This window comes from Cydia strobilella, chromosome 9 (assembly GCF_947568885.1).
Source record: "Cydia strobilella chromosome 9, ilCydStro3.1, whole genome shotgun sequence".
Taxonomy (NCBI): domain Eukaryota; kingdom Metazoa; phylum Arthropoda; class Insecta; order Lepidoptera; family Tortricidae; genus Cydia; species Cydia strobilella.
Window position 1 is genome coordinate 4,760,954 of NC_086049.1, and position 26,805 is coordinate 4,787,758.

The 26,805-nt window shown below is 39.1% G+C and overlaps 2 protein-coding genes across 2 annotated transcripts in view; both read right to left on the reverse strand.

Annotated features, from left to right (window-relative positions):
• Nucleotides 1-4,696: 4,696 nt before the first annotated feature.
• The window catches only part of LOC134743983 (uncharacterized), a 42,582-nt gene continuing 20,473 nt past the window's right edge, over nucleotides 4,697-26,805 (reverse strand). The window contains exons 17-29 of the mRNA XM_063677615.1: nucleotides 20,043-20,386; nucleotides 18,548-18,824; nucleotides 17,697-17,897; nucleotides 16,503-16,555; nucleotides 15,765-15,888; nucleotides 15,031-15,115; nucleotides 13,543-13,678; nucleotides 12,512-12,575; nucleotides 9,092-9,143; nucleotides 7,577-7,618; nucleotides 6,750-6,876; nucleotides 5,757-5,917; nucleotides 4,697-4,874 (exon numbers count right to left, since the gene is read on the reverse strand). Coding sequence (XP_063533685.1) covers nucleotides 4,753-4,874; nucleotides 5,757-5,917; nucleotides 6,750-6,876; nucleotides 7,577-7,618; nucleotides 9,092-9,143; nucleotides 12,512-12,575; nucleotides 13,543-13,678; nucleotides 15,031-15,115; nucleotides 15,765-15,888; nucleotides 16,503-16,555; nucleotides 17,697-17,897; nucleotides 18,548-18,824; nucleotides 20,043-20,386 — 1,788 coding nt within the window. The 3' untranslated portion in view covers nucleotides 4,697-4,752. The remainder of the gene's footprint in view (nucleotides 4,875-5,756; nucleotides 5,918-6,749; nucleotides 6,877-7,576; nucleotides 7,619-9,091; nucleotides 9,144-12,511; nucleotides 12,576-13,542; nucleotides 13,679-15,030; nucleotides 15,116-15,764; nucleotides 15,889-16,502; nucleotides 16,556-17,696; nucleotides 17,898-18,547; nucleotides 18,825-20,042; nucleotides 20,387-26,805) is intronic.
• On the reverse strand, nucleotides 23,282-26,469 carry LOC134743946 (uncharacterized). Its single transcript, XM_063677577.1, has one exon. It carries the CDS (start codon nucleotides 26,372-26,374, stop codon nucleotides 23,282-23,284), a length of 3,093 nt encoding a protein of 1,030 aa, XP_063533647.1. The 5' UTR covers nucleotides 26,375-26,469.

The window sequence follows — 26,805 nt, forward strand, 5'->3', positions numbered from 1 at the left end:
TGATTATGATATTTTGAAAATGCTAATCAAAGCTGAATCATAGTAACTAACTGTATGCAATACAAAAATATTATGGGACAAACTTACACAAATCGATCAAGTCGTCCCACTGTTAACTCAATAAGGTGCTGTGTGCTGTGGGTACTAGACGACGAATTATCTAATAAAATTACTTAAATACTTAGGAAACATCCATAACTCAGGAACAAATAATATATAATATGATAAACACACATACGTACAAATGATATAGTTGATAGGTTTTTATCTAACAACCTTTGTCGCTTGAAATAATAGTTTAGTTTATTTATCTACAGGCCTATTTGGCTTAAAAAAACACGAATAAGTACATATATTATGTTGTTTGCCAGTAATTATTAATAAGTACTACAGTCACGTAGTCCCATTTTTAACATCCGGAGTCCTCAATGAACGAGTGCCGTCTCCACGGATAGCGGAAAGGCAAATAATAATAAAGGTCCATCCAGAGGGCTCCATACAGAATCCAATAACAAGTGAACCGTGCAGATTTCGATGCGGCATAGAGTAAGTGAAATCAAAAAACAGACAGCACGTCAGGATATCATCCAACCCCGTCATAAAGAATAAGGATTGGCAACCTACTTAAGGCAAAATCCTAAATTTGGCTTTAGTAGGTATTTAAATAACTCCGCCCTAGCATTAAGCAAGTAGAGCAGTTCAAGTACCAGGGTAGCACGATTACAGCTAAGTGCCACCTTGAGAACGATATAAACAGCAGAATAGGAGACGCTGCAGCAGCGTTCGGCAAACTTCGTTCCAAGGTGTTTCGGTCGCACGACATAAAGCTTTCCACTTAAGTAGAATACATGGCTATCGTCCTGCCGAATTTCTTATATGCCTCAGAAGCGTGGTGCCTGTACCGTAAGCATATCCGCTTATTAGACAGCTTCCATCTAAGATGCCACCGCGTAATTATGGGCGTCCATTGGTCCGACCGTGTTAGGAACACGGAGATCCCTAGGCGTGCCAATGTTGCTGGAATAGATACCTAATAAAACGACAACTACGATGGTGCGGCCTCGTCTCCCACATGTCGCAAGACCGAGTCGCGAAGCGCATCTTTTACTGCGAACTGCAAAATGGAAAGCGCAAGCAAGGCGGCCAGTTTTTGCGGTACAAGGATGTATTGAAGCGGCACATGAAGAGAGCTCATATAGAGCCAACGACATGGGAGAATCTAGCCAGTGACCGTCCACGTTGGAGGCATGTTATGCAGATACAGGAGCGACAGTTTGAAACCAGGCGCTGCACTGAACTGGACGAGCTAAGGGACAGACTACCTGTGGCCATAACGTACAATTATATCGGAGGGGTGCTGACCTGCAGCGAGTGTGGCCGCACATTACAGCACACCAGCAACGCTCTCAGTAGTAGAACGCAGTCGCTGAGGCCGATAACAGCAGCCAGGAGACGAATATAAAAAAAATATCAGGCGAAGTTGGGGCCGGGTGGCAAAGTTAGGTTTTTTTTAATGACTATTTTGGATTTATGAGAGCAGATCATGATTTCTTGTACAAATTGTGATGGTAGCCATTTTCAAGGTTTTTCGGGGGATTTTATGGTTAAAACTTACTTTTGAGGTGTATGGCGTCTCTTCCCTATACGACTCTATGTGTATGGCGGGCAATATCAGAGTTATTGCATCGGAGCCACTCGCTCAGCCGCGCGCCGCTGGTCAAAGCAAACTAGTGTTTGCATAAGGACTCAGTGTCACCGCTCGCGTGAGTCGTTAGTCAGCTTTCAACGGTATTTTAGTATAATGCTTTTTATGGGTTACAATTACGTGTATATGACCTTATTTCCTAGACCATAGACATTAAAACGTCAAGGTTTTGTGTAACCCGTGCGATGCCGGGGCGGGTCACTAGTAACTCATAATAGCACCAACTCAAGTTTCGAATATGTAACTGTCTGTAACAAGTCTAAATGCCGGTTTGTCTCCTGCATTTTGAAATTCGTAGATCGATACAGTCGCATGTGTGCGGACGAGTGAACCGTGAACGAGCGCAGTCTGCAGCGGGCGTGCTCTGATTAGGATAGGTCTGGCGCACCCAGACGATTGGGTTTAACCATGTAAAGTTTTTGACATATAGAATATGGTTTTTGGTTGACATGTCCTTTTGTAAGTCCATTCTGTTTTTGTCTCTCAGACTTATCGGTATAATTTCTTATGGAATAAGTAGGACATTTTGTTTGAGTAGGTAGATGTGCACCTTGTTACTGTTTGCGTTACATACGTATTTCCATTTTTATCTGTGAAAAATTAAAAACTACTAAAACGTTAGTGTTTTGAGTCTGTCTAATGAGGGCTACCGCATTTAATTTCGCCGCTAAGGGCGCTAGTGTAGATGGAGGTCTTTCAAAATGTCAAATGCATTCAAAGTTTGGGGGTTTGAAGCTTTTTTATCGGGAATTTTCACTCCTTATTCATAATTGTGGTAAATCTTTGTCCATATTTGATTAATCATGGTAACAATAGATCTAGGTCAATAAATGTTAGTGGTTTAAAAAAAGTGCCAACTAAAATACTTCAGTCATGCTAATATCTACAACATTATCGTGAAAAACTGCCAAATTCAAAAGTGCACTCCGTATAAGGCCAAATTTAAAATTAAGAACTGGCTTACTACGTTGAGCTACCATGACACTGAAAATATTTTAAGATCCATTATTTGATTTTGACATTTTTTTATTAACTAACTAGTTGTAAATGTTGTAATCCACCCAATATGTTGACATAATGTAATTTATTTGCTTCACAATATCTTGACATAGTGTAATTTATTATATAATTCTTGAATTGCTTTCGATTATTCAAATATAATTTAATATTAAACCTCATCTGGATAAATGTGTATACTTGAAAATACTATTAACTATTTTTCCTATTGCATGCGTGTTGCTTTCTGTTAAATTTTCTGTAAGGGCTCGGCAGGACAGGCTCAGCCTAGTGTCAGTCACTGTGAAAAATTTGTTAACAATGTTTTCTGGCAATAAATATTTTGTATATTTGTATTTGTATATTTGTATTTATATGCAAAATTATACAGGTTGAAAAAATTACACATTTAGACTTTAAAATACCTTTGTATATATTGGAACCCATCGATTTTATAAAAATAAGCATAAAATAATTTTGAGATCTGTTTTTCTGGACCTACATCTACAGTGGCGCCAACTGGTACTGAGAACAAAAACAGTAGCCCTCATTAAGGTAACTACGAAGACTTGGCAAGCAACAACGTTTGGAAGCGCCACCAATGGTGGCCCACTATAAATGCAAAATGTGATAATGTTGTGTGGTGCTGTCACAATCTACCTATTTGTGGCTTAGAGGTAGCTCAGACTCATTCTAATGCTATATAACATTATGACGCTAAGTACTTTTTCGACAAAATAGCAATTTCCTTGTTTTCCATACATCGAAACGGCTTCTAAGCAATAGCGACGTTACATGGTGACGTCTCGATGTATTGCCATTTTGTTAGAAGCGTTTCGTCGGTAAAGTGCGGGTGCCAGACTATGACCATCATTTGTGACTATTGTATTACTTAGTATGGGTCCCATACAGACATTATTAAAACAAACCTGATCGACTCATAAAAAATGTCAAATACTCTATTGTAGGCAGCTCTGAAGTTCAACCTATCTATCAATCGATAGTTTGCGGCCGATTGAATCGTGATCGTGCTCTGATGCCTCTGATTAGTTCTGTCACACGTTAGTGAATGGTTTGTGTTTGTAAGTAAATAGGGTAAGTGTGTGTAGCCTCATCGAAGCCAAAGTGAGCCATTTTAGTAATCAATTTTACACACAAAACATAAATCCAACTTGGAAGCACACCGCAAAAGTTAATTCCAAAGATACTGAAGTAACATCGTAATTTGATCAGACCTGAGAACTTCGGAGGCATACCGCACTCTATTATTAAGTAACAAGTATTAAAATTAATTATTCAAAAACAAAGGAAAACTTGGTGAAGACAAACAACTTTATTAAAAACTTGAGAACTTAACATTACGCTCTTTGCTTACAAACAAACATTTGTCACTTCTTAAAAACACAAAACTTGTTTTAAAACCTAATCGTGCAAATTAAAGTTTATTTTATTTTTATAATCATATACACCATGGGGTTCACTGGCCCACAAAAACCGACAAACTTTAGATAATCATAGATTTTGATGGCTAAATAAATGAGTAAAAGAAGCGTTCCACGAAATAGTCTACCGTTGTGCCGTACAAACGCGAATTTTCTGAAGATTGGCAGGTAGGTATCTATAGGAGTTTTTTTTCTGTCACGATGGATGTAAAAAATGTTCAGTAAAATAATCATGGCTCGTTGGATGGACGACATTAGAAAGATCGTGGGTCACTTCTGGATGAGATTAGTTCAGGACAGGGACGTGTCGTACTAGAATGCTCAGGAGTGGGCGATAAAGGGCTGATATGATAATGAACTTGAAACGTTGAAACAATGTAGGTAATATACGAAATAAGATATGTTTGTACGGGACAGCAGAGGTCATGGAATGCCCAAAAAAATAAATAACGTAAAGGGGACTTCGAATATGAACTAATATTTTTTTGATATAAAAATAAGAACTTGTAAAAGTGTGTCGGGTTAATATAATTCATGGCGTATAGTGAATAGTGATAGCATACTAACTCATTTTACTTAAGCTACAAAACCGCTTTCCTGACAAAATAATTATTTTTTCTTTTGTTCCATCTTCTTCTTTTGTGTGTTTTCAGTTAACGCTAGTGCTTCTTGCGCGATAGCGTCGTCTCTTTCTTCTAGGACTTGATGCAGTTCTGGTGTCCAACTTGCATCTATGAATAATATAAGCACAGGTATGCCAATGTTCGTAAAATATCTCAATGTACGGCCTCAGGACGCTGCCTGGAAGCGCGGCGAGCGACAAATCAGGGCCATTCACACTTGATTTGCCGCTGGCCGCCCCGCTGGTCGTATGCGTCCAAATGCCGCGGTCTCAGCTAGAGGCGACCGTCCAGCGGCGCGTTCGGCAGGGTGCCCAGCGTGGTGTCAGGCGTCAAAATCTAGGCAGCATGCACCGAGGCCGCATACATTTTCATTTCTTCGTTTTTCTCATTCGTATTCGTTTGTTACCATAGTCGCCACGGCCCGTTGGTCACCTCGCTCGAGCGTTATATTGTCTCTAAGATTTGAACTTGCTGGCAGTGTCAACTACAGCAATTGTATTATGTAGGTATATGTCAATATAGTCGATATGATGCTATAAAAGCATGTCGTTTTTTGACCTCTTGTAAGGACAAGAGGTCAAAAAAACGACATGGTATAAAAGCCGTCTATATCGATTATCAAAACTGTGCTACTTTATTTTCCACTACCTACCTACCTACCTACCTACCTACTTTTTGAATCGAATACCGTAGGTAACGTAACTCGCAAATCAACATTACAGGCGTGAGCGTGTCAATTTGTACCATATTTGAAAATATGAAACATTGACGCTATACTTAAGAACTATATACTCTCTGCACGTTAGTCCTAAGATATATTATTATAAAAAAATTGTATTCTCAAGTAAGCGAATTTTGAAAATTCTTTCTGAGAATAAAGTTAACCATAAACCATAAATTCTTACGACGATTTTAGGCGTTATTGGCGTCCAATTGCGTCCAACAGGTTTAATCAATTAATCGATCAATCAATTAATCAAAGTCACTCACCTACAAACAACTTCGTCAGCAGATTACACCGGTTCCTATGTTGACCAAGAACATGTATCTTGTTGTGCTCCTGTAGTTCTCTCATACGATACAGGGCGTTTTCGAAACGTAAGAGCCTCTCGGCTTTACCGGCTTCTGACATTTCTGGTGTTATCAATACCCTGAACGAAAAATTGATAAGGTTATTTTATAGATCGACCTAACTCGACTGCGGGAAATTGCGTAAAAGAGCGTATTTTTTCAACCGTCAGCTACAGAGCAATAGGCTGGCAATAGGTGATTTTGACTCATGGAACTAAAAGCAATCACTGCTTATCGAGAAACTTAAGATGAAAGTGGAAATCGCCTTTTCACACAAACGTAGTCCTCATTTTCCTCTCTGGAAATTAACATTATTGAAAATATTTTGACACCTTTTGATGTATATGAACCACAGCCTGTTTTTTTTTTTTTTTTTTTTTATTATAAACTGATCGGCGATTGGCCCTAGTCACACCTGATGGAAAGTGAAGACAGGGCCTAAGATGGAGCTCACCGGTTCAGTAACAGCCTATTCACTCTTGTTTTAAAGAGACCGAGGTCATATTGATCAGGGAATACAGATGGCGGGAGCGCATTCCATTCCTTAGCCTTAGTTTGTTTTTTTTTTCTCGAATTTTTAAATATTATAAAAGTTAGGAGCATTTAAAATTTTGTATGAAATCTGTTTTACGCTCCTAATTTTTACTATAATCTAGCTATGGTCCATATACATCAAATTATTTTCAATAACGTTAATATCCAGAGAAGAAAATGGGCACTACGTTTGTATGGAGAAATGACCGTCCTCTTTACTCTTAACAATATAGTGAACTGTTGTTAGCAAAACGCGCTTCTGTACGGAATTTACCCGCAGACGGATTTCGCCGCATACATATTTGGTCCTCCAAACAAACCTGATCAACTGATACCATTAATAAAACTTGTCATCTCTGTTATTTTGGACAAACTTACCTTTCATCTTCCACTGTCTCTTTCAGACAAAAAGGGATGAATGGGAGAGGCACAAATTTGTCTTTCAGTGCCTCAGGTAGATTTAGATATTTAGCCTCTTCCTCGCTTTCCACAGACATTTCCAGCACTGAAAAATAAAATTGGCCCCTAAAATATTAATACCTAAGTAATAGTAGATTGTTAACCAAGGGATGAAAGGCACTCATTTATGCCGAGGTTGTTTGGCGCCCGAACGTAGTGAGCCTTTCACCCGAGTTAAACACTCTACTTTTCATTTCGAATACGAGGAAAGTAAAATGCATATTATGTTTTTTCAAAAACATGACAAGTATATATTTTTATAGTATTTCTTAAGGGTGCTTTCAATTAACAATTTAGGCAAAAGTATTGTTATTTATGGAATGGGGAGTTAAATATCAGAATGGAAATTTTGTAACAAATTCATTTAAACCCAAATTTAATTGCTTATTGTAAAAAAAATGTACTTGGAACGTAAAATGCTCTAGTGCAGGCACGTATCATTTTCTGCACACCTCTTAGAAAAACAATTACCCTTTTTGAGAGCATGAGAAATGAAAAAGTTATTCGAAAACTCTATTTCTCCACCAAATTTTGTCAAAATCTAACGAAAATAAAATCGACATCAAACAAAAACCACACCTGCTTTCGTAGCGGGTTATGTACATGTAGGTTTACATCGCAAACGCATTGCACTGTTTACTGGTCTTTCCCAAATACTGTATTTAAAATATTAAATAGTGGTATCATGAAACATAAATCTAAAATAAAATGTTCAACAAATCTGGTTAAAATATGTTTGAACTTACATCCACTCTCTGTTACAGGAGTGGGCCGAACTGGCACTTCTTCTGCAAAACAGACATCATTAAAGGTACAATATTTTTCAACAAACTTGCTCGTAACATGCAAGTTATTGAACGGCTTTGGGGCTCATATTAAACATGCGTGCTTTTCCATTATACAAGGTGTTCACGAGGAAACCGAAAGATTTTAACCACGCTTTTCTGAGGCCAAAAGAAGGAAAAAATGTAATAAGTTTAGGTCAAATTCGCAAAAAAAAATAGTTTTTTTTTTCGTAAAAAGTAAATATTATTGGTAAACTTGTCACTTAAAATGGACTTACTTTTTTTTCGTAAATCGTAGTTTTTACAAAGTGTTACTTGTCACTTTTTGACATCTATCAATAAGGTAGGTTACTTAGACTACGTCCCACAGTGGCAACATCGACATCAAAAATGCGTTTTGCACTATGTAACAATAAAAACTTGTTTTTTTTTAATTGGTATAAACTCTGAAACTAGGCAAATTACAGAAAAGTTTATCAGGACATTTTACTAATTTTAGTCTTTAAATATGATCAGATATACGCTCGGCTGTTAAAATTATTCGGTATCGTCATATTACACCGTGTATAAAAGAACTTGATATTTAGGTAATCAATGATAATCCGACTGACTTAAGAAGGTAACTGATTGCTCATAATATGTATGGAAACGGAGCCTTCTTAAATTTGTCGAGTAGATTTTTCAACACACATCGGCTTTCTTATTGCGCGCTCGCTTACAGCTCGTGTGTGATGCCCAACGTAGCACACTTGTATCACAACTTGTACTAAGCTATTATTCACTCACATTTATGTATACATTACTTAGTTGTAATACGATTTTTTTAAACAATAAACCACATCGATAGGGATATTGGGGACAATTTTGCAACTCCTTAGGATGTCCGCTAGATGGCGTGGTTGCACGGAGCTAGTGAGCGGGTAAATGAAAAGTAGTATGAGGTATGAGCAACGCTAACTGGTATGTCTGGTATCATAAAACATAACTCCGTGCACCCGCGCGCCAGCCAGCGGACGCCCTTAGTTTTTAGATTTAGCCTATTATAATACTTATTACTATTTTCATTACAAATAATGCTTCTTACCTTTGCTACAATAAAAAAAAAAGTATGTTATTGAGTCATAACTTTAAAGCTCAATGAGAAATAAGTACCACGCTGTATATAGTTATTTACGATACAAGTACGGAAAAGAGGAAAGTCGAAACGAGTGGCGATAAATTAAAACACGACCGCAGGGAGTGTTTTAAATCGACACGAGTTGCGAATTACCTATTCGCACGCGTATCGTACAACGTTTTACAGTACATATGGCCCTTTAAACTTTCAACATATGCACGAAAAGTGCTCTTTTACGCACTAGTGCGAGAAAGTAGCACCATATGTACTGTAAAGTAAATTTTATAATTCCTGTCTGTCAGTGTTAAGGCCAGTAAAAATATTTTTGAGTTTTTTAATTACGTATGCACTTTACCAACCTTTTTTCGTTTCAACAACCTCTTCATCAATGTACTCAGCAAAACATATTTCCTGTAAAAAAACCGGATTAATGCTTGTAGTTAAATAATCTTGCAGTTAGAATCTGATTTCCAAACTAAGCCTGCCTATTCGCGAGATATAAATTTAGCATTGCAGGAATACTCCGTATTAGGAGATGACTAACTCTAATTCCTAATTTTATTTTTCTTTGATAAAATAAAACTATGAAAACGGATTATATCGCGTAACGTCCGGATGTATTATAAATTCAATATACGCGATATAATCCGTTTTCATAGTTTTATTTCATGAGTAACTATCGCAGTAACCGAAGACAATATTATTTCTTTGATAAAGTTACTATGATATGTAAAACCAAGTAAACCTTTAGCAAATGATGTTTATTTTTTTGTAACTGCTGATTATTATTATCAGACAACATTGTTTATTTATTAGGATGGTCCTTATATGGCAAAAAAAAATTTTTTTTCGATTTTTTAACGGGGCACCATTTCTTTTGATTATTTAACATTAAAATAGGTAAGAGTATTTTTTTCATAATTTTTGGACAATAATTAGAGGTCGCTACCGCAGCTTGAACTTTGTGAAATAAAATTAAACAAACGTATTACATGCAAAATCAGATTTATTGTAAAAAAAACTCTGAAGTGTTAAAGATTGCAGTTATAATCTCTAAAATGGACATCTGAATCAACTACACAATCAGGTATCCATAACACAACAACAACATAAATAACAAATTACGATAAAAGGGTGGATTTCTGGGCGTTGGGGTACTTTTTTCGGAATTGTTTTACTACTAAAAGCAAATACTGTTTTTGGTCTTCATTAGTTGTTAATAGCTTATTGTATTCCTCCATCAATGCCACTCCGCGTTCTGCGATGTCATTTACCACCCGCATGGATTGTACTATTTTTTTTGCCGCTTTAAAGTCTTCGTCACCTTCCCAATTTTCAACATCTTTGTTAAAAAACCGTGATGAAATGCCAAGTATTTGGAAGAACCTTAAAGAGTTACTTGTCACAAAGTCTTCAATATCTTTTTCCATGATATGTTTGGCGTCTAGGCTTATTCTTTTGGGACAATACTCCAGCCCTTCATTTTTTAGTGCCATCACCATTTTTTTCTTTACTTCAATCGGAAGCTTGTCGTCGAAAAATGCAAATGAAACAAGTTCTTCACTTAGGTACCATAAATGACCTAAAACCTTTTTCAAAGCAACGTTGGCCATCGCCAGATTAATATTTTTAAATGTTATGAGGTCTTTCAGCAGGTTCAAATCATTTCGTGGTGCACATTGCCCAGCAGGTGCTTCGAACCAATACTTCACGTATATGACGGCAGTAAAAGTACAAATATCTTTTACTGCTTTTTCTTCTCTTTTGGTCATTTTAAATTGATGCCGAAACATAAATAATTTGAAGCAGTACATCGCTTTTGCCATCCAACGAGCACGGTGAAGGCCTGCAGGCATTCTGAATGCGACTCCACTGTCGGGAATACCTCCCAAATAAATGATTGTGAGATTTAATAGCTCTCTGTAATCATCACGCGGTTGGTATTCACGCAATTGATCCTGTGCGAAAGAAATCATTCCTGAAGAGATATTTTCAACATATTTGGCAGACTCGGGATCAGAAATAACATTCTTGTAATCCTTAGGATTAATATGGGTCCAATTCTTTTTGAACCTTTTAAATAACAAAACTTCTGGGCCACTAGATGGACCAAGGGCTTGATTTGCGATGGCTTCTAACATAATTTCCATTATGTGATGGCGACAGGCGAGCCAAAGCATATCTTTCTCCATTTTTTGTTCTAAAATAACGCAGCATCCGTTTCGCAGTCCAGTGTTAACTGCCGTTGTGTCAAAGCATAAGCATTTAACTTTGTCACTTAATCCCCATGTCTGTACTGTTTCATGAACAGCAGAGGCACATGCTTCACCGGTTCCGCGTTCAAGTTTAGGAACTGCCAACAGCTGATCTACTCCATGCCCAGACACTAATATTGGTAAGCGATCCACCGTTTCATGTCCTGTTATATCTTCAATAAGTTTACCATCCCAGTGTATTGTTAAGGGCAAATCGGGCTTAAATTCTTTTTTTAGACACTCTGCTATGACTTTACGATGCTTTATCCGCTGCCGGCGAATCGAAGAACGATTAATGTTGAACTTTTGAGGTTCTGTACAAGTTTTTTTTAAAACAGATGCTAAGACGATAGTGGCTTTCCTGTCAGTTAATTTAGCGGCATCAAGACTCGCCGCTACGTGGGGATCAATCAAAAGCTTTCTTCCTCGCTTTTGTGGTGGCGGTGTTGGAAGTGTTGAGGGCCCTGCTTCGTCGTTCATGTCAGGTGTTGGCGTGGGATTTTCACTGCTAGATGTAGATGAAAAGTTATGTATTCCTCGCAGAGCATGAATTTTTTGTTCTTCGCGTTTGCGGCGTTTTTGTAGGTTTGCTTCTTTCTTTAAATTTTGAGCCTCTTTCTGTAAACTTTTTTTGTCCACTGTAGTCATAATGCCTGCCCGATTAACGCGTTGTTGCAGTAAGAATTGTTTATCTTCTTCGATAGTCATCATATCTAAGGCTTTCGCGTGCGCAATGTCGAATAATTGTTCTATTTGGTTTAGCCATTCTTGTTCTTTTTTTTCTGTTACAGCGGAGCGTTTTGAAGCATTTTCTTTATTTTTTTTAAGTTTCTGCCACTCTTTAAAGTGGTATTCAATTTTGGCTATTACATGTTTCTTTAATCTTGTTGGTATTGCAGCTTTTTCCCATATGGTCAAGACGGAATGGGCGGTCGCCGTCGCAGACTCTCTTATAGTTTTTTTTTCATCGGTTTTAAAGTGAAAAAACAAACTTAGCACTTCACGTATTGACGGCAATTTTGTTTGCTTCAAACTTGGTGTTAACTGGCCTATAAGCCAGATGTTAGTTGTATTTCGCGTTGAGACGCGTATTCCACTGCTTGTAGACGCCATTACAATACTTCACAACGATACGCTTGAGGATTACGTGCAGACTCTCACAATAACGAAAATGGACTGAAGATCGTCCCACGCGGTCGCATCGCGGGGGTGTGAGAGGGGGGTGGAGGACGCGTCAGTGCATCGCTAGTAGGCAACGGCACTTGATTTCATTTAACAAGTCAAAATTTTATAACAAAAACGCACGAATAAATAGTTGGCTCGATTCATAAAATTGTTATATTTTTTTACATTTTTTAAAACTTTGACCTTCGGTAGCGACCTCTAAAACTAAATAAAAAAAATTAAAAAAAATTGTGTGGAAATAACTCATGCTAAATAACAATTTAAAGAGGTGCCCCATTCACTTTTCAGAAATCGAGAAATAAGGACCATTTATCTGTATAAAGTCAAAAATTATCTTACTTCTTCGATTGATATGGCGCTTGGTATCACCGGTACTTCCAAAAATTCTTCACGGAATTCTTTTCTGCAATAAATTTAACATTATTGTCGGTATTGTTTAAACTGTCAGAGGAACAATTATAATCTCTCTAGACGCTGTTAAAGCGGTCTGTAGAAGACCATAGACCATGACCATGTTATGCGTAGAGGTAGCTGATGTGATGACAACTCAGAAAAAGTGACCATGGTCAGAAAAGTGGAAGGCGAAAGACCTAAGGGTCGCCACCAACTAGGCGGTCTGATCAAGTTAAGAAGGTCACCTCAGGCAAACTCTATCAAGTTGTGAGGGCTATGGGAGATTGAGACCAATTCCTATAGTTACGTTTATATATACTTACTCGTTTTATAGCACAGACAAAAGGCAGAAAACCATGACAAGACAACACTAAACTAACCTGATCTGAGCTCCACGCTGGTTCCTTCCTGATTACTTCGCGTCCCAGTGACGGCGAGCCGTCTCGAACTCCAGCACACGATGATCGTCCTACTCGGTCCGACCATGATGGCACCTCCTTGAGCCACACTACCTATACACTCCAAATCTCAGCACTAACCTGATCTGAGCTCCACGCTGGTTCTTGCCCGGCTCCTTCGCTTCCCAGAGACGGCGAGCCGTCTCGAACTACAGCGGTGGTGGCCCTGTTCAGCCATGATGCCACCTCCTTGAGCCAGACCAAATTCCAACTCTCAGCACTAACCTTATCTGATCTCCACGCTGGTTCCTGCCCGGCTCCTTCGCGTCCCAGAGACAGCGAGCCGTCTCGAACTACAGCGGTGGTGGTCCTGTTCAGCCATGAGGCCACCTCCTTGAGCCACACCAAATTCCAACTCTCAGCAGCAGCACTAACCTGATCTGAGCTCCACGCTGGTTCTTGCCCGGCTCCTTCGCGTCCCAAAGACGGCGAGCCGTCTCGAACTACAGCGGTGGTGGTCCTGTTCAGCCATGATGCCACCTCCTTGAGCCAGACCAAATTCCAACTCTCAGCACTAACCTGATCTGAGCTCCTCGTTGGTTCCTGCCCGGTTCCTTCGCGTCCCAGAGACGGCGAGCCGTCTCGAACTCCAGCACGCGGTGGTGGTCCTGCTCGGCCATGATGCCTCCTCCTTGAGCCACCGAACACTCCAACTCTAAGCAGAGATGAACAGGCAAAAGTCTAATACATTTCTAATTATTCGTGGTATTTTTAAGCTAACATTACTATTGTTTTTTTAAGATTAGCTTTTGGAAACATGGAAGTCGCCATGGGGGAGTAGCAGGGGGTAGGAGGCGTCAATATTAAATACAATGTATGCCCTTCTCCGCTCCGCTAGGCCTTCGGCGATACCAACTTGCCTCCCCCGATTCATCGGCAGGCGACGCCCCGCCCTTGCTTGGCATCCCGGACATTTATATATAATATCTTATACCGACACTAAATAATATTACTTGGCACCGAAGGGTTAGGGTTAATGCTATTTAATCAAACAACAAGATACCGTCAAAAAAAAAGTTATTGACACATTTTTATTGCTGTCTTTATACTACTTCTCATTGGCATTTTTATCAAGTAGGTACGGGGTCTGTCAACAAGTCATGAACGCAATGGGGGCCGATCGAAGTATTTTACAGATGGGTTCTTCTTCTTCTTCAGTCGGTCCCTCAATACTGAGGATCGTGACATCTAGTCCTTCTGCTGAAGACCAGGTTCCTCCATAGGGTTCTGTTCCTCGCCAAGCGCATGGCCTCGTGCAGTTTTAGTTGCATAGGTGCCGTAATTTGAGTACACCATCTAGTGGGAGGAGGGCCCTGAGGTCTCGTGCCTTCAACTTTGCCCGTCATTATTACTCTTTCCAGGCTATCCGGAGAACGACGTGAGAGGTGTCCGAAGTAAGTAAGCATTTGGTCCTGGCATATCGTTGACAGCCGGCGTTTTATGCGCAACTCTTCCAGTATGGACTGATTGGTACGCATTGCCGTCCACGGTATTCGTAAAAGCCGGCGCCAACACCACATCTCAAACGCGTTGATACGCTTGGTCAAATTGGCTCGGATGGTCCATGTCTCCATACGATACAGAAAAATTGGGAAAACGAGAGAACGCACAAGTCTAATCTTCGTCTGTCTTAATATACTACGATCCTTCCAAATCTTATCTAGCCGAGCCATAGCTCCCTTCGCTATATGAATCCTCCGGATAATATCGCTAGATATAAGTGAGCCGAGGTAGGTGAAGGTGCTGACACAGTCGAGATCTTTTAGTTCTAAGCTTCGTTGAGGAGGTATTTTCCGATACACAAACATCAGCTTGGTCTTAGCATGGTTGACGTGAAGTCCTAATTTGATGCTTTCGGCTTCTATTCGACTGAACAATCGACTCATCTCCTCCTCATCGGAAGCCAAGAGCGTTGTGTCGTCAGCATAGCGTAGGTTGCATATCGTCTTCTCACCAATCGATATGCCGCCGTCCCACACACAACACAGTAACAGATGGGTTACAAACCTGTGTATGCGTCGCCAGGTTGAGGCTGCATGCGAGAGGGTGGGGCAGGAGCTGCTGCTGCTGGTTTATCCCTGGCTGACGGCGTCTGTCAACGCAACCGGAAACTTAGATGGAAGTTGAATATTGAGAATTTATTGTATTATGTTCTAGGAAAAAGTACGAAAAATTATTATTATTTTTAGTTATTGGTTATGGTTTTTATAAACTACAAGAATCATATATATCTGCCAAAATTGTAAATTTATATAAATGGTCTGTTTCTGGAAATTTTAGATACGAGAGCCAAATTTATTGTCTTGACTGACAAATTGACAGTATCGTCATAACCGGCCCGACATAGGTACTTTTAAAAAACCCGTACAGTCGAGATTACAAACAGCTTTACAACTCAACGTTCCACAAATATATTTACACACTTCTAAGTTACTGACATTAAGGTCCTGTAAATAAATATATTTTTAGAACGTTGGCTTGTGAAGATGTTTGTGAACTCCACCGTTTCAAAAAACTTTTGGTCAAAACTGTTCCTTACTTTTGGAAACGAACGGAAATTTGAACTTTTTTGATTTATGATTTATGAAAGATTCCAATATTTCAAATTGCCACATGAAAAAAATTTGGAAACCTCGTATTTTTATATGGGGTTCACAAATTTACATTACAAAAATGAAAGTTTCCTTCAATTCCTTTTCAAAAATTCAAAAATTTCCGTAACTTGCACATTTGTGGTTTACCTTGCTTGGTGTTGGCGGTTTCTTCATGGCCGATTCAATTTTGGGCGGTTCTAGAATGTTCCGTACTTCTTCCACTCTTTTCCATTGGTCCAAAGTTAGCGGCCAACCATCGGGGCATGATAATCTAAGAAATACGCAGTTAGCATAAGTTATTTAGCACTAATTGACCAGCATGTTATTATATTGTGAATTACCAAAACATTTTTATCGTTGTAAAACATAATCTGTAAAATTATAATGTACAGTCAGCTGAGATAACTAACACCCCTGTATAGAAATTCATTTTGTATGGGCAGTCAACTATTTCTGTAGCTGATTGTACTTATGTAAACTTATCATAACAAAATAAAAAATAATGTACAGCGCGCTGCAAATTTACAGCGCAATGGGAGGGCGTTTACAGTGCGTCGCCATCTCGTTCTATCTTGGGCTTCGGCTGCGTGCTCCACCTAGGGCAATGATAGTCCGATTGCCGCCAACTCGAACTTACTTACGTATGAGCGTAAATGAGTCTTGGCCTTAAACATAAGGGCACACCACTTTGCACGGTCCATAGCGGTATCTGCCAGCTTTCGCCAACGCCGAACAACTCGAATGTCACTATAATTGTTCAGGAATACCTATTCATCTCTTACCTTGCGGGGTCCATCTAGTGAATAGGGCTTGCCAAGGGTCCCATCCCTTTTAAAAGTGTGGTCGATTAACAATAACATAAAAGTAGGTCCAGAAAAAACTCACTCAATTGTATACATTTTTGCCTGTAGACTGGTTGTAGTTTTAGCATCCTTAGTCTAGAATTAAAATTAATAGTACATTACGATAAGTGCGAAAAATAGGAAATTCGAAACGAGTGGCGATAAATTAAAACGACCGAAGGGAGTGTTTTAAATCGACACGAGTTGGGAATTACCTATTCGCACATGTATCGTACAACGTTTTACAGTACTACTTATGGCCTTTTAAATTTTCGTCATAGTTGCCTAATGTGTTAATTATCGCACTAGTGTGTACTGTAAATTATTATTATAAAATAGAAAGAAAGTGCACTAGGATTTTAATTTTACAATTTGTTATTTATGGTTTCGAACTGGTTTTGAAATGATCTTGACGATCGATGTGGTGATTGGCGCACAACTCACGCACGACTGTCACTTCATATCGCATGCATCAATCAGCGTGACCTTGAGGTCGTATCAAAATAAGATCAAAACTGTAATAAATTGTTAAATCAGATCCGGACTGTACTTAATTACAATTGAATAAATAAATATGGTGTACTTGTAGCTTAACGGCAGATCTTTGTTTCAGATTTGCACTACCCGATCTTGTTTTCTTCGACAGTTGAGTCTGGAAATGTAAAAAAATAAATTAAAAAAAACCGGCCAAGTGCGATTCGGACTCGCGCATAAAGGGTTCCGTACCATTTCGCTCAAAAACGGCAATTATTTTATTCTGTTTTTAGTATTTGTTGTTAAAGCGGCAACAGAAATACATCATCTGTGAAGATACAGCCTGGTGACAGATGGACAGACAGACAGACAGCGGAGTCTTAGTAATAGGGTCCCGTTTTTACCCTTTGGGTACGGAACCCTAAATAAGGGGTTATTTATCAAATAGATGTACTAAGATAATTGACAGCTGAAATATGTACCTACATGGCAACGTACCGCATGTTTGTTGGTCACTGGATTGTTAAACGTCAACTCTTGACAACCAAAGTTACGCATAAATTACAGCCGTATAGCACCATGCCCATGTTCTTATACGAAATATTTTGATCAGTACGGTTTCACTCACTATTGTTTTTAATCGCTTTTGGCGACATGTTTCGGATTCTTCGCAATCCTTCCTCAGGCACGAGTCCCGAGAACCGTACTGATCTAAATATTTTAAAATATGTCTCACGATAGTTTAATTTCGATGTTCTTATACGATCAATCTTTGATGATGACTCACCGTGCTTATATATGCCTGGGAGCGAGAAGCGGAGACACTCTTGCTTTTCACCATCGGAGGCGTAGCAGACTCTACCTTGATGTAGGGCCAGAACAGTTCGCCCGTCCCTTCACATTTGTCTACCACTTCCACGCTACCATCTTCATTTTGAACTCGAAGGATTGCTACCAAGTTCAGCTGAAAATACGTTTAAAAACTAATTTGTGAAATTTTGAATGAAATATTTACCATTCTTATAATTTTTCCACATTAAATAAAACTATGAAAACGGATTATATCGCGTATATTGAATTTATAATACATCCCGACGTTTCGAACTCTTTACAGCGTCCGTGGTCAACGGGTGACTGAGGAAAAATTACAAAATGCAAAAATACCCACATACTAAAATAATGAACAATCATAGACTACAAACTTTAAGGCTGGTTGTACATGCAAAATCGGTTCATAAGGCTAGTTATACACTATAATTATTTTTCCGTTCCGTCCGTTTTCATAGTTTTATTTCATGAGTAACTATCGCGGTAACCGAAGACAATATTTTCCACATTACTTATTTAGTAATATTTTGTTTTCAAGAGAAGTAGAGTTAGACCAAGACAGGTCTGCAACGACTTTTATAGCACACGCAGTGCAAGTGTTATTTATACGTCATAGAAGTTTGACGTTTAAAATAACACTTGCACTGCGTGTGCTATCAAAATCGTTGCAGACTTGTCTTAGTCCGACTCTAGTAAGATTTTTTTCTTTTGTCTTTTTCAAATTGTCATTAGATTTAATTTCATCTGGCCTGTAAAAAATTTCTCACTAGACTTTCTCAAACTTACTTCAGGAGAACTAGCTGCAGCCCTAAAGCTAACCGCCCCATGCTGCATCACAACCAACCTAATCCCTCCCAAGATGTTTCTTCTATTCGGGACGAAAAGAGAATCAATGTGCAGTTTCGACGCTGGCGGCAGAGCCATCTCTTGGCAGCAATCGGCTTGAGGGTTGTTGCAGACATGGAAAACATCTTTAAGGGAACTGAGGACTGTGAGATGCCACATAGCTTCAGAGTATACACCCAGAGGCTTGGTGAGGGTGCCGTGGCCCATTACCATGTAACTAAAAACGAAGTAAAAATTATCATCTACATGTACTCTATTGTAAGGTGCGGCATTTCATCAAGCGCAAAACAAATTGGTAACCACTCTAAGAACAAATTAAATTATTTTTTATGAAAATATTTTAATTTGTGGTTTTTCAAGTAGACACACTACTATTTAAACTATAAACTGAAATAAATATCATATACGAAGGAAAAAATGACCAAAGCCTCCAGTGTCCAGAGCTGGAAACGAACCAGCGTACCCCGTTTACCGGACAGGTGCCTGAACCGCTCGGCTATCCGGCCACGGTGGCATGGGTCGAAATTTCCAAGTATATGACAATTCCCGAAGGCTTGTGGCGCCCCCTGGCCATCTCTAAGGTAGAACAGTATGGTTCGACCTTCTAACTGAATCAACTCAGGTGATTACGGGCTAGCGAAGAGAGATGGCGCTGCCATTAATACTCTAAGAACAAATTAAATTATTTTCTATGAAAATATTTTAATTTGTGGTTTTTCAAGTAGACACACTACTATTTAAACTATAAACTGAAATAAATATCATATACGAAGGAAAAAATGACCAAAGCCTCCAGTGTCCAGAGCTGGAAACGAACCAGCGTACCCCGTTTACCGGACAGGTGCCTGAACCGCTCGGCTATCCGGCCACGGTGGCATGGGTCGAAATTTCCAAGTATATGACAATTCCCGAAGCCTTCGGGAATTATCATATACTTGGAAATTTCCCGAAGCCTTCGGGAATTGTCATATACTTGGAAATTTCGACCCATGCCACCGTGGCCGGATAGCCGAGCGGTTCAGGCACCTGTCCGGTAAACGGGGTATGCTGGTTCGTTTCCAGCTCTGGACACTGGAGGCTTTGGTCATTTTTTCCTTCGTATATGATATTTATTTCAGTTTATAAATTGGTAACCAACTGAAATTCAACAAAATAGCAAATATAAAGTCCAAATAAATAGATTTTGTTACGGTCAATGTGAGAAGAGCGGCATATAAAATTATTTGCAGGGAACAGAGTCAGAAGGAAGAGCTTCACTCCTTCAGCTCTACCGACCTTCTGTAAGTTTAGTGAAGTATGTGTATAAACGCAAGAGTTAAAAGCGACGAAAGAACTTGTAGAGAGTCTTCCCTTATAGACGGCCTTCTCCACGTTGACTTTATTGTATTTTAGTCTGGGTTGCGAACTTATCTTCACTTAATTATATTATACTTACCCAAAATAATTCGGTTTAATCTCAAACGTTTTAGCCGCCCGGAACACTTGCGGCAATTGCAATCCGGTATCATTGTTATACACTCGCGTTGTATTAAACTGCAACGTTCCTTGGAGTGCAAAATGGACTTTGACAGTTTCGTGGCAGTAAAAAACTCCTTGGAAATAGGGGACCCACTTGGTTTGGGGTGTAATTGGAGCCTGGCCAGTAAAGGTCTGTAATCCTGTAGTTCCGCTTAAAGCGGAGGCTACTGAATAGGCACTTTTGGCTCCAGGATACATACTGAAAAACTCGTTCATCAGGGCAGACAAAGCTTCAGGGTGTCCGAAGGCAGCTTCCATAAGCTGTAAAGGTCATAAAAGACACATCAGAAATTAGACATTAGAATTCCAGTTGCTAACTCTAGTTATCACTTATCATTGTATAATACGAGGCCTAAAAGATTACCAGTATCTTATAGAAGTTACTAGAATTGACGCAATTATTAAGAAGGCTTCTAAAATGCTAGGCTTTATCATAAGAACTGGTAAACAATTTCGAAGAGCAAGTACTAAAATCCTTCTTTATAACTGCTTCGTTCGTAACATCTTAGAATACTGTAGCACGGTCTGGCGGCCACACTTTTCAACCCATTGCCTCAGAATAGAGAGAGTGCAGAAGAGATTTCTTTGGCATATATCTAGCCACACACAACTAGCTAGCAAATACATATCTTACTCAGAGAGACTACGACACTTCCAAATCAATACTCTTGATAAAAGAAGAGATCTACTAGATCTCCAATTTCTATACAAACTTTTAAATAACTACATAGATTGTCCACAACTTTTGCGCAAAATAAGATTTAGAGTGCCATATAGATATCCTAGAAAAAAAATAGACCTTCTGTCTCCGGTATTTAGGAAAACCGTCCTAGGCGCCAATTCACCCATTCCACGACTGTGTAGATTGTTAAACAAGCACGGCCACTGCTGTGACGTTCATTCTGACTCATTGCCCAGGTTCCGAAAATTATTAAATATTAACATAAAAAAATAGTATGTGTATATACATACCTTCATTCGGTTGTTAGGTTAGGTTGTTATTTAGCCATTAACTGTTACTTTAAGTTTACTGTTTCCATAATATTGTCTTCGGTTACCGCGATAGTTACTCATGAAATAAAACTATGAAAACGGATTATATCGCGGATATAATCCGTTTTCATAGTTTTATTTACTGTTTCTTTTTTTTTTTTTTATGCTGTGTTTACCTCTAATTAGTTATGCATCACTGAATGTTTCTTATGGTTTAACGTAAATTAAATGTCAGATGTAATAACTGTTGGTAGACCTTAATAAATAAAATAAAATAAAAATAGAATTCGCCGTACTGATTGAAAGATAAATCAAAATCAATATGATGGCTTTTTTTTGTGAATTTGTGCTTGCTTGATATTATTGGCCTAAGAATTTATCTGTTTAGTTAAGACATAAGGTGCGTTGGGATAACTTCGAACGTCACGTGAAACTATATCCACTAAAGGTGACTGTCCATTTTCAACCGCAGCTGCGTTACTGCTCCGACACTACTGCAGCGGCCTGAACGCGTCGGTGTTATTGTCAATTTCCATAGTAAAATGAATGACGATATCGACTGCACGTAATATGGTGATTTTAACGTTTTCCCAACCGCAGCTGCACTACTGCTCCGACACGTCGGTGTTATTGTCAATTTCCATAGTAAAATTAATGACAAGGCCGACTGCACGTAGCATGGCCATTTTTGCGTATTTAGTGTATTATTGCAACTGCGGCTGCAGACCGCACGTCAAATCTGTCACCTGCACTGAAATGTCTTTGGGTCACAGATATGAGTAGTTCTAAGCAAAGAGGATATAACCACTACGTTCTATAAGGAGCTTATTACACCCAAGGATATACAACCCCGATGGTACAGTCGCCATATATCGCAGATATATCGGGTCGGCCCAGGAGCTCACATATATCTGAACACGCCTTTATTGTCAAGGCGCTAGTGTTCAGATATTTTTAGCACCTCGGTCGCTCCGATATATCTGATGGCGACTGTCCCTACTGTAAACTTTTTTGCTAATCTATATTGAGCCATATCACAGAGCCAGTTAGGAAACGTGTGTGTTGTACACAATAATTGTGTACAACACGCACCGCGCTAGTTGTATGCATGCACAATTAGGATTGTTCATTTTTTTTTAAATGTTCTATTTCGAAAACCGTTTCGAGATATGAGGTTTTTAAACAGTTTCCGACATTTGCTGCGATATAATAATCGAAGATTGAAGATATTTCAACAAATATACTGATGACCTTAGTTTGACCTTCTCGCGAGGCTGAATATAATAAAGTCATCGTATAATAAAAGTTATCGAACCATAGTAAATAAATCCGTCACTCACGTCAAAGTTGTCATTGTCATCAATTGTCATAATGAAAATTTTCAGTTAAAACGCTAGTTTTTTACGATTTGATTTATAATTTTGATACCTAAACTACCCTAAACAGTAGATTCTGATTGCTTAATATATCAAAAACGTTGTTCCTATTCGTGGGAATGATTTACAAAAATAATAGTCCGCGAAGACCTACGTGAAAGACGGTGTTGTCGTGAAGTAAATGTGGAATGGAATACTTCAAGTTGTTACCACATTATTGCTGTGAGGATCACGTCGATGTAAGTATAAAATTAATATTATTTTACTACGAATATTTAAAAGTCCATTTTTGTGGTCGGATCACTATTACCTATTTATTTTCTGTGATGATGTGGTTAGAATATCTAAAGACAAACCGTTTAACACAGCTTGTGCCCTACTAGCTCCGTTTTACTGCTTTGATGTTAAATTCAATAAACAGACATACATATACGAGTATGTAACTTATTTGATGAAACTGAAAAGATAATTTCTAATTTCCAGGTACAAGTTGCAGTTCAAGGTTCAAGCTGCTGATATCATGATCATGGCGGACAAAACTAAAGTTAATAAAGAGTTGTTGTTGAATGCAGTAAGGTTCATTATTGAGTGGGAAATTAAAACACGTCCTGTTGCTATGATTTTTGTAATGCGACTAAATAAGAAATGCATGTATAATGCTGTCACTAGATATGATGATAGGTTTTGTGTGCGCGTTAACATACCGCCGGCCAAAGGACTACTAAGTCCTTTAAAAAAACAATTATACATTTTAATAAATTGAAAGCATGCAAAATAGATTGATACATTAATCATTAATCTCTATTGGTAATAAGCATAGTTTTGTAACAGGTCTTTTCACCACACTATCACCACTTTTAACACTATACACTCGCGTAATATGGTCTGGACCTGGATGTTTAGCGACGATTCGGCCGAGAGCCCATTTTCCAGGTGGAAGATTGTCGGTTTTAATGAGAACAATCTGTCCCTCTTTGAACTCTTCTACTCTTTTCAACCACTTTGGTCGCTGTTGCAAACGTGACAGGTACTCTTGCTGCCATCTACACCAAAGGTCTCTGACCAATTTCTGTGTGTGCTGCCATCGTGATAGTGAGCTCATTCTAACATCCTTCAAGTCGGGCGATGGGACGTTTATGGGTGCTTCGCCGATCAGAAAGTGCCCGGGTGTAAGGGGTTCTATGCTGTCTGTATCGTCGTTATCAATTGGACATAACGGCCTTGAATTCAAGCATGCCTCAATTTCGCAAAGGACCGTGTAAAATTCCTCGAACGTAAGGTGAGAGGCGATGATCCTTTTTAGGTGATGTTTCAGGGATTTTACACCAGCCTCCCATAGACCACCAAAATTCGGACTATAGGCGGGGATGAAATGCCACTGCGTACCATCTTTAGCCAAGGACTCGGAAATTTCTCCAGTAAACTCTAGTTGTGCCTCTTTCCATGCATTAATCAATTCCTTATTGGCGCCAACAAAATTTCGTCCTTGGTCGCTCCACAAATGGTTGCATCTCCCTCTCCTGGCTACAAATCTCTTGAAGGCAGCTATAAAAGCTTCAGAAGTCAGGTAACTGACTAGCTCTAGATGTATGCATTTAACTGATAAGCATATAAATATAGCTACATACGTCTTCGTAGTCTTTGCTCCTCTACCCTTAGACATTAGGGTAGTGAAAGGTCCTGCAAAGTCGACGCCGCTATGTAAAAACGGTCTGGCAGGCGTGACTCGTTCTCTAGGCAGGTCTCCCATCAGCTGTGGTTTAGGAGCAGCGTTTTGTCTGACGCATACAAGACATTTATTGACGTGAGCCTTTACCAAATTCTTTGACTTTATAATCCAAAATTCGGAACGTAAATAACTCATTGTGAGTGTTATTCCACCGTGCAAGGTCTTCACGTGTGCATCGGCTATTATAAGAGGTGTTAAGTTGTTTTTGTTACCCAATATTAAGGGATGCTTTTCTTCATTATTTATGTTTGCAAGTCTAAGCCTTCCTCCTACTCTTAGTAGACCTTCTTCCAAATAGGGATTTAAAGATTTTATAGGGCTCCGTTTGTGTACTTGTTTGTTTGTCGTTAATCTATCTATTTCTTCTCCAAATTCTTCTTTTTGTACAAGTCTTACACATATCTGCAGTGTGTGGTCCAAGTCATGAGTAGTTAATTTTAAATTGTCTATTTGTAGTTTTTTCATGTTCAGAAATTTGCGGCAATATGTAATTGTTTTTATCAGTTCTTGTAAATTATCAAATTCTTTAAATTGCTCTGCCAAATTTCTCTCTTTTTCGCTTCCGTACACGTTTAAATTTGTTTGTATCACATTTTTCCTTTCTATGTCTGTGGAAATGACATTTGGTCTTCTGTATTCTATTTCCTTTCTAGATAGCCATTCTGGTCCTTCCCACCATAGCTTAGAAGTCTTCAACTCTGACAAGTACATTCCTCTGGATGCAATGTCGGCGGGGTTATCCTCTGAAGTGACATGATGCCATTGATTTTGACTAACATTGTTTGTTATTTCCACAACTCTGTTTGCCACAAACGTTTTCCACCTTTGTGGTTCGCCAAAAATCCATGAAATTACAATGGAAGAGTCTGTCCATGCGAATATTTGTGAAGCCGGTATTCTCATAGCAAGGCTGACTTGTCGTAACAATTTTGCCAACACAACAGCTCCACACAGTTCCAATCTAGGCAAAGAGACAGTCTTCACGGGAGAGACCCTTGTCCTCGAAGCAATCAACCTTGTTTTGACTGTACCATCTGCCTTTTCTACTCTAATGTAAACGGCTGCACCGTAGGCGGAGATAGAGGCGTCACTGAATCCGTGTATCTGAATATTTGCTCCTTCAGTGCTGAAAGTGTCAAGCCATCTATCAACATGGATCTCATTGACATGTCTCAAGTCTGCTCTTAATTGAAGCCATTCGTCTTTCAAGGGTTGACTAAGTTCTTCGTCCCAGTTCACCTTTGCCAGCCACAACTTCTGTATCAATATTTTGGCCATCAGTACACACGGTGAGATCCAGCCCAGAGGGTCAAACAGTTTCTGGATATCAGACAAAATTGTTCGTTTGCTGATGTGATTGTTTACTTCTGGAAGGTTAAGGTTGTACTCGAACTGGTCTGTTCCCATGTTCCATTGGACACCAAGTGCCTTGATTGTGCCGTCCATGTTTAAATCAAGATGTGCATTAGCTGATCTGTCTTCGGGTTTCAAATTGCGCATAAACTCAACACTATTGGATGACCATTTCTTAAGCTGAAATCCACCTTTTCGCATAACTTCTTGCAATTGATTGCTGGCTTCTATGGCTTGTTCGGTGGTGTCACATCCTGACATCAGATCGTCGACGTAGAAGTCTTCTGTGATCATCTTTGATGCAATAGGAAACTCGTCTCCTTCATCTATAGCCAGCTGTTGCAATGTTTTAACTGCCAGATATGGAGCTGAAGCTGTTCCAAAGGTTACTGTCAGGAGACGGTAATCTTCTATTTCCTTGTCACTGCTACTTCTCCATAAAATTCTTTGATAGTCGGAATCTTCTTTAGTTGTCAGCACCATCCGATACATCTTGTGAATGTCTGAGACGAAGCATATAGCGTGCATTCGCCATCTCATGATCAAACTTCTCAAATCTTCTTGTAAAACTGGCCCAACAAGGAGGTCGTCGTTCAATGAGAAACCATTGGTACCCTTACAAGACGCGTCGTACACGACGCGCGTTTTTGTAGTTTCCTTCTCTTCTCGAATAATTGCATGGTGGGCTAAGTATACACTCTTCTTTGTATGTATTTCTTCTGTCGGTACCTTTTCCATGTGCTTCTGTTCGATGTAATCATCAATCACCTTTACATATTCTTCTTTAAGCTTTGGCATTTTTAGAAATCTTCTCTCTAGTTGTATTAATCTGTTCTGTGCTATTTCTCGTGTGTTTCCTTCACATGCTCTTGGTACTGTCTTTAAAGGTAATTTGACGATGTATCTTCCTTCTTCATTTCTTTTGTAGGTACTTTCGTAAATTCTTTCACATGTTTGTTCTTCTTCAGTTAATGTTCTTTTTGTGTCTGGTTCAACCTCCCATATCGTCTTTAATAAATCATCAACATCGACTTGATGATGCATCGTAATGAAAGATTTTTCTTGTGTACTTGTATCCGTCTCTCCATTATCTCCAAACAGGATCCAGCCGAAGTATGTTTTCTGAGCACATGGTGTACCCGGTGGACCCTTGATTATTGTTGTATCTTCTTGAATAATCTGTGCATATACTTTAACTCCAAGGAGAAGATCTACTGGACCTGGTGTGT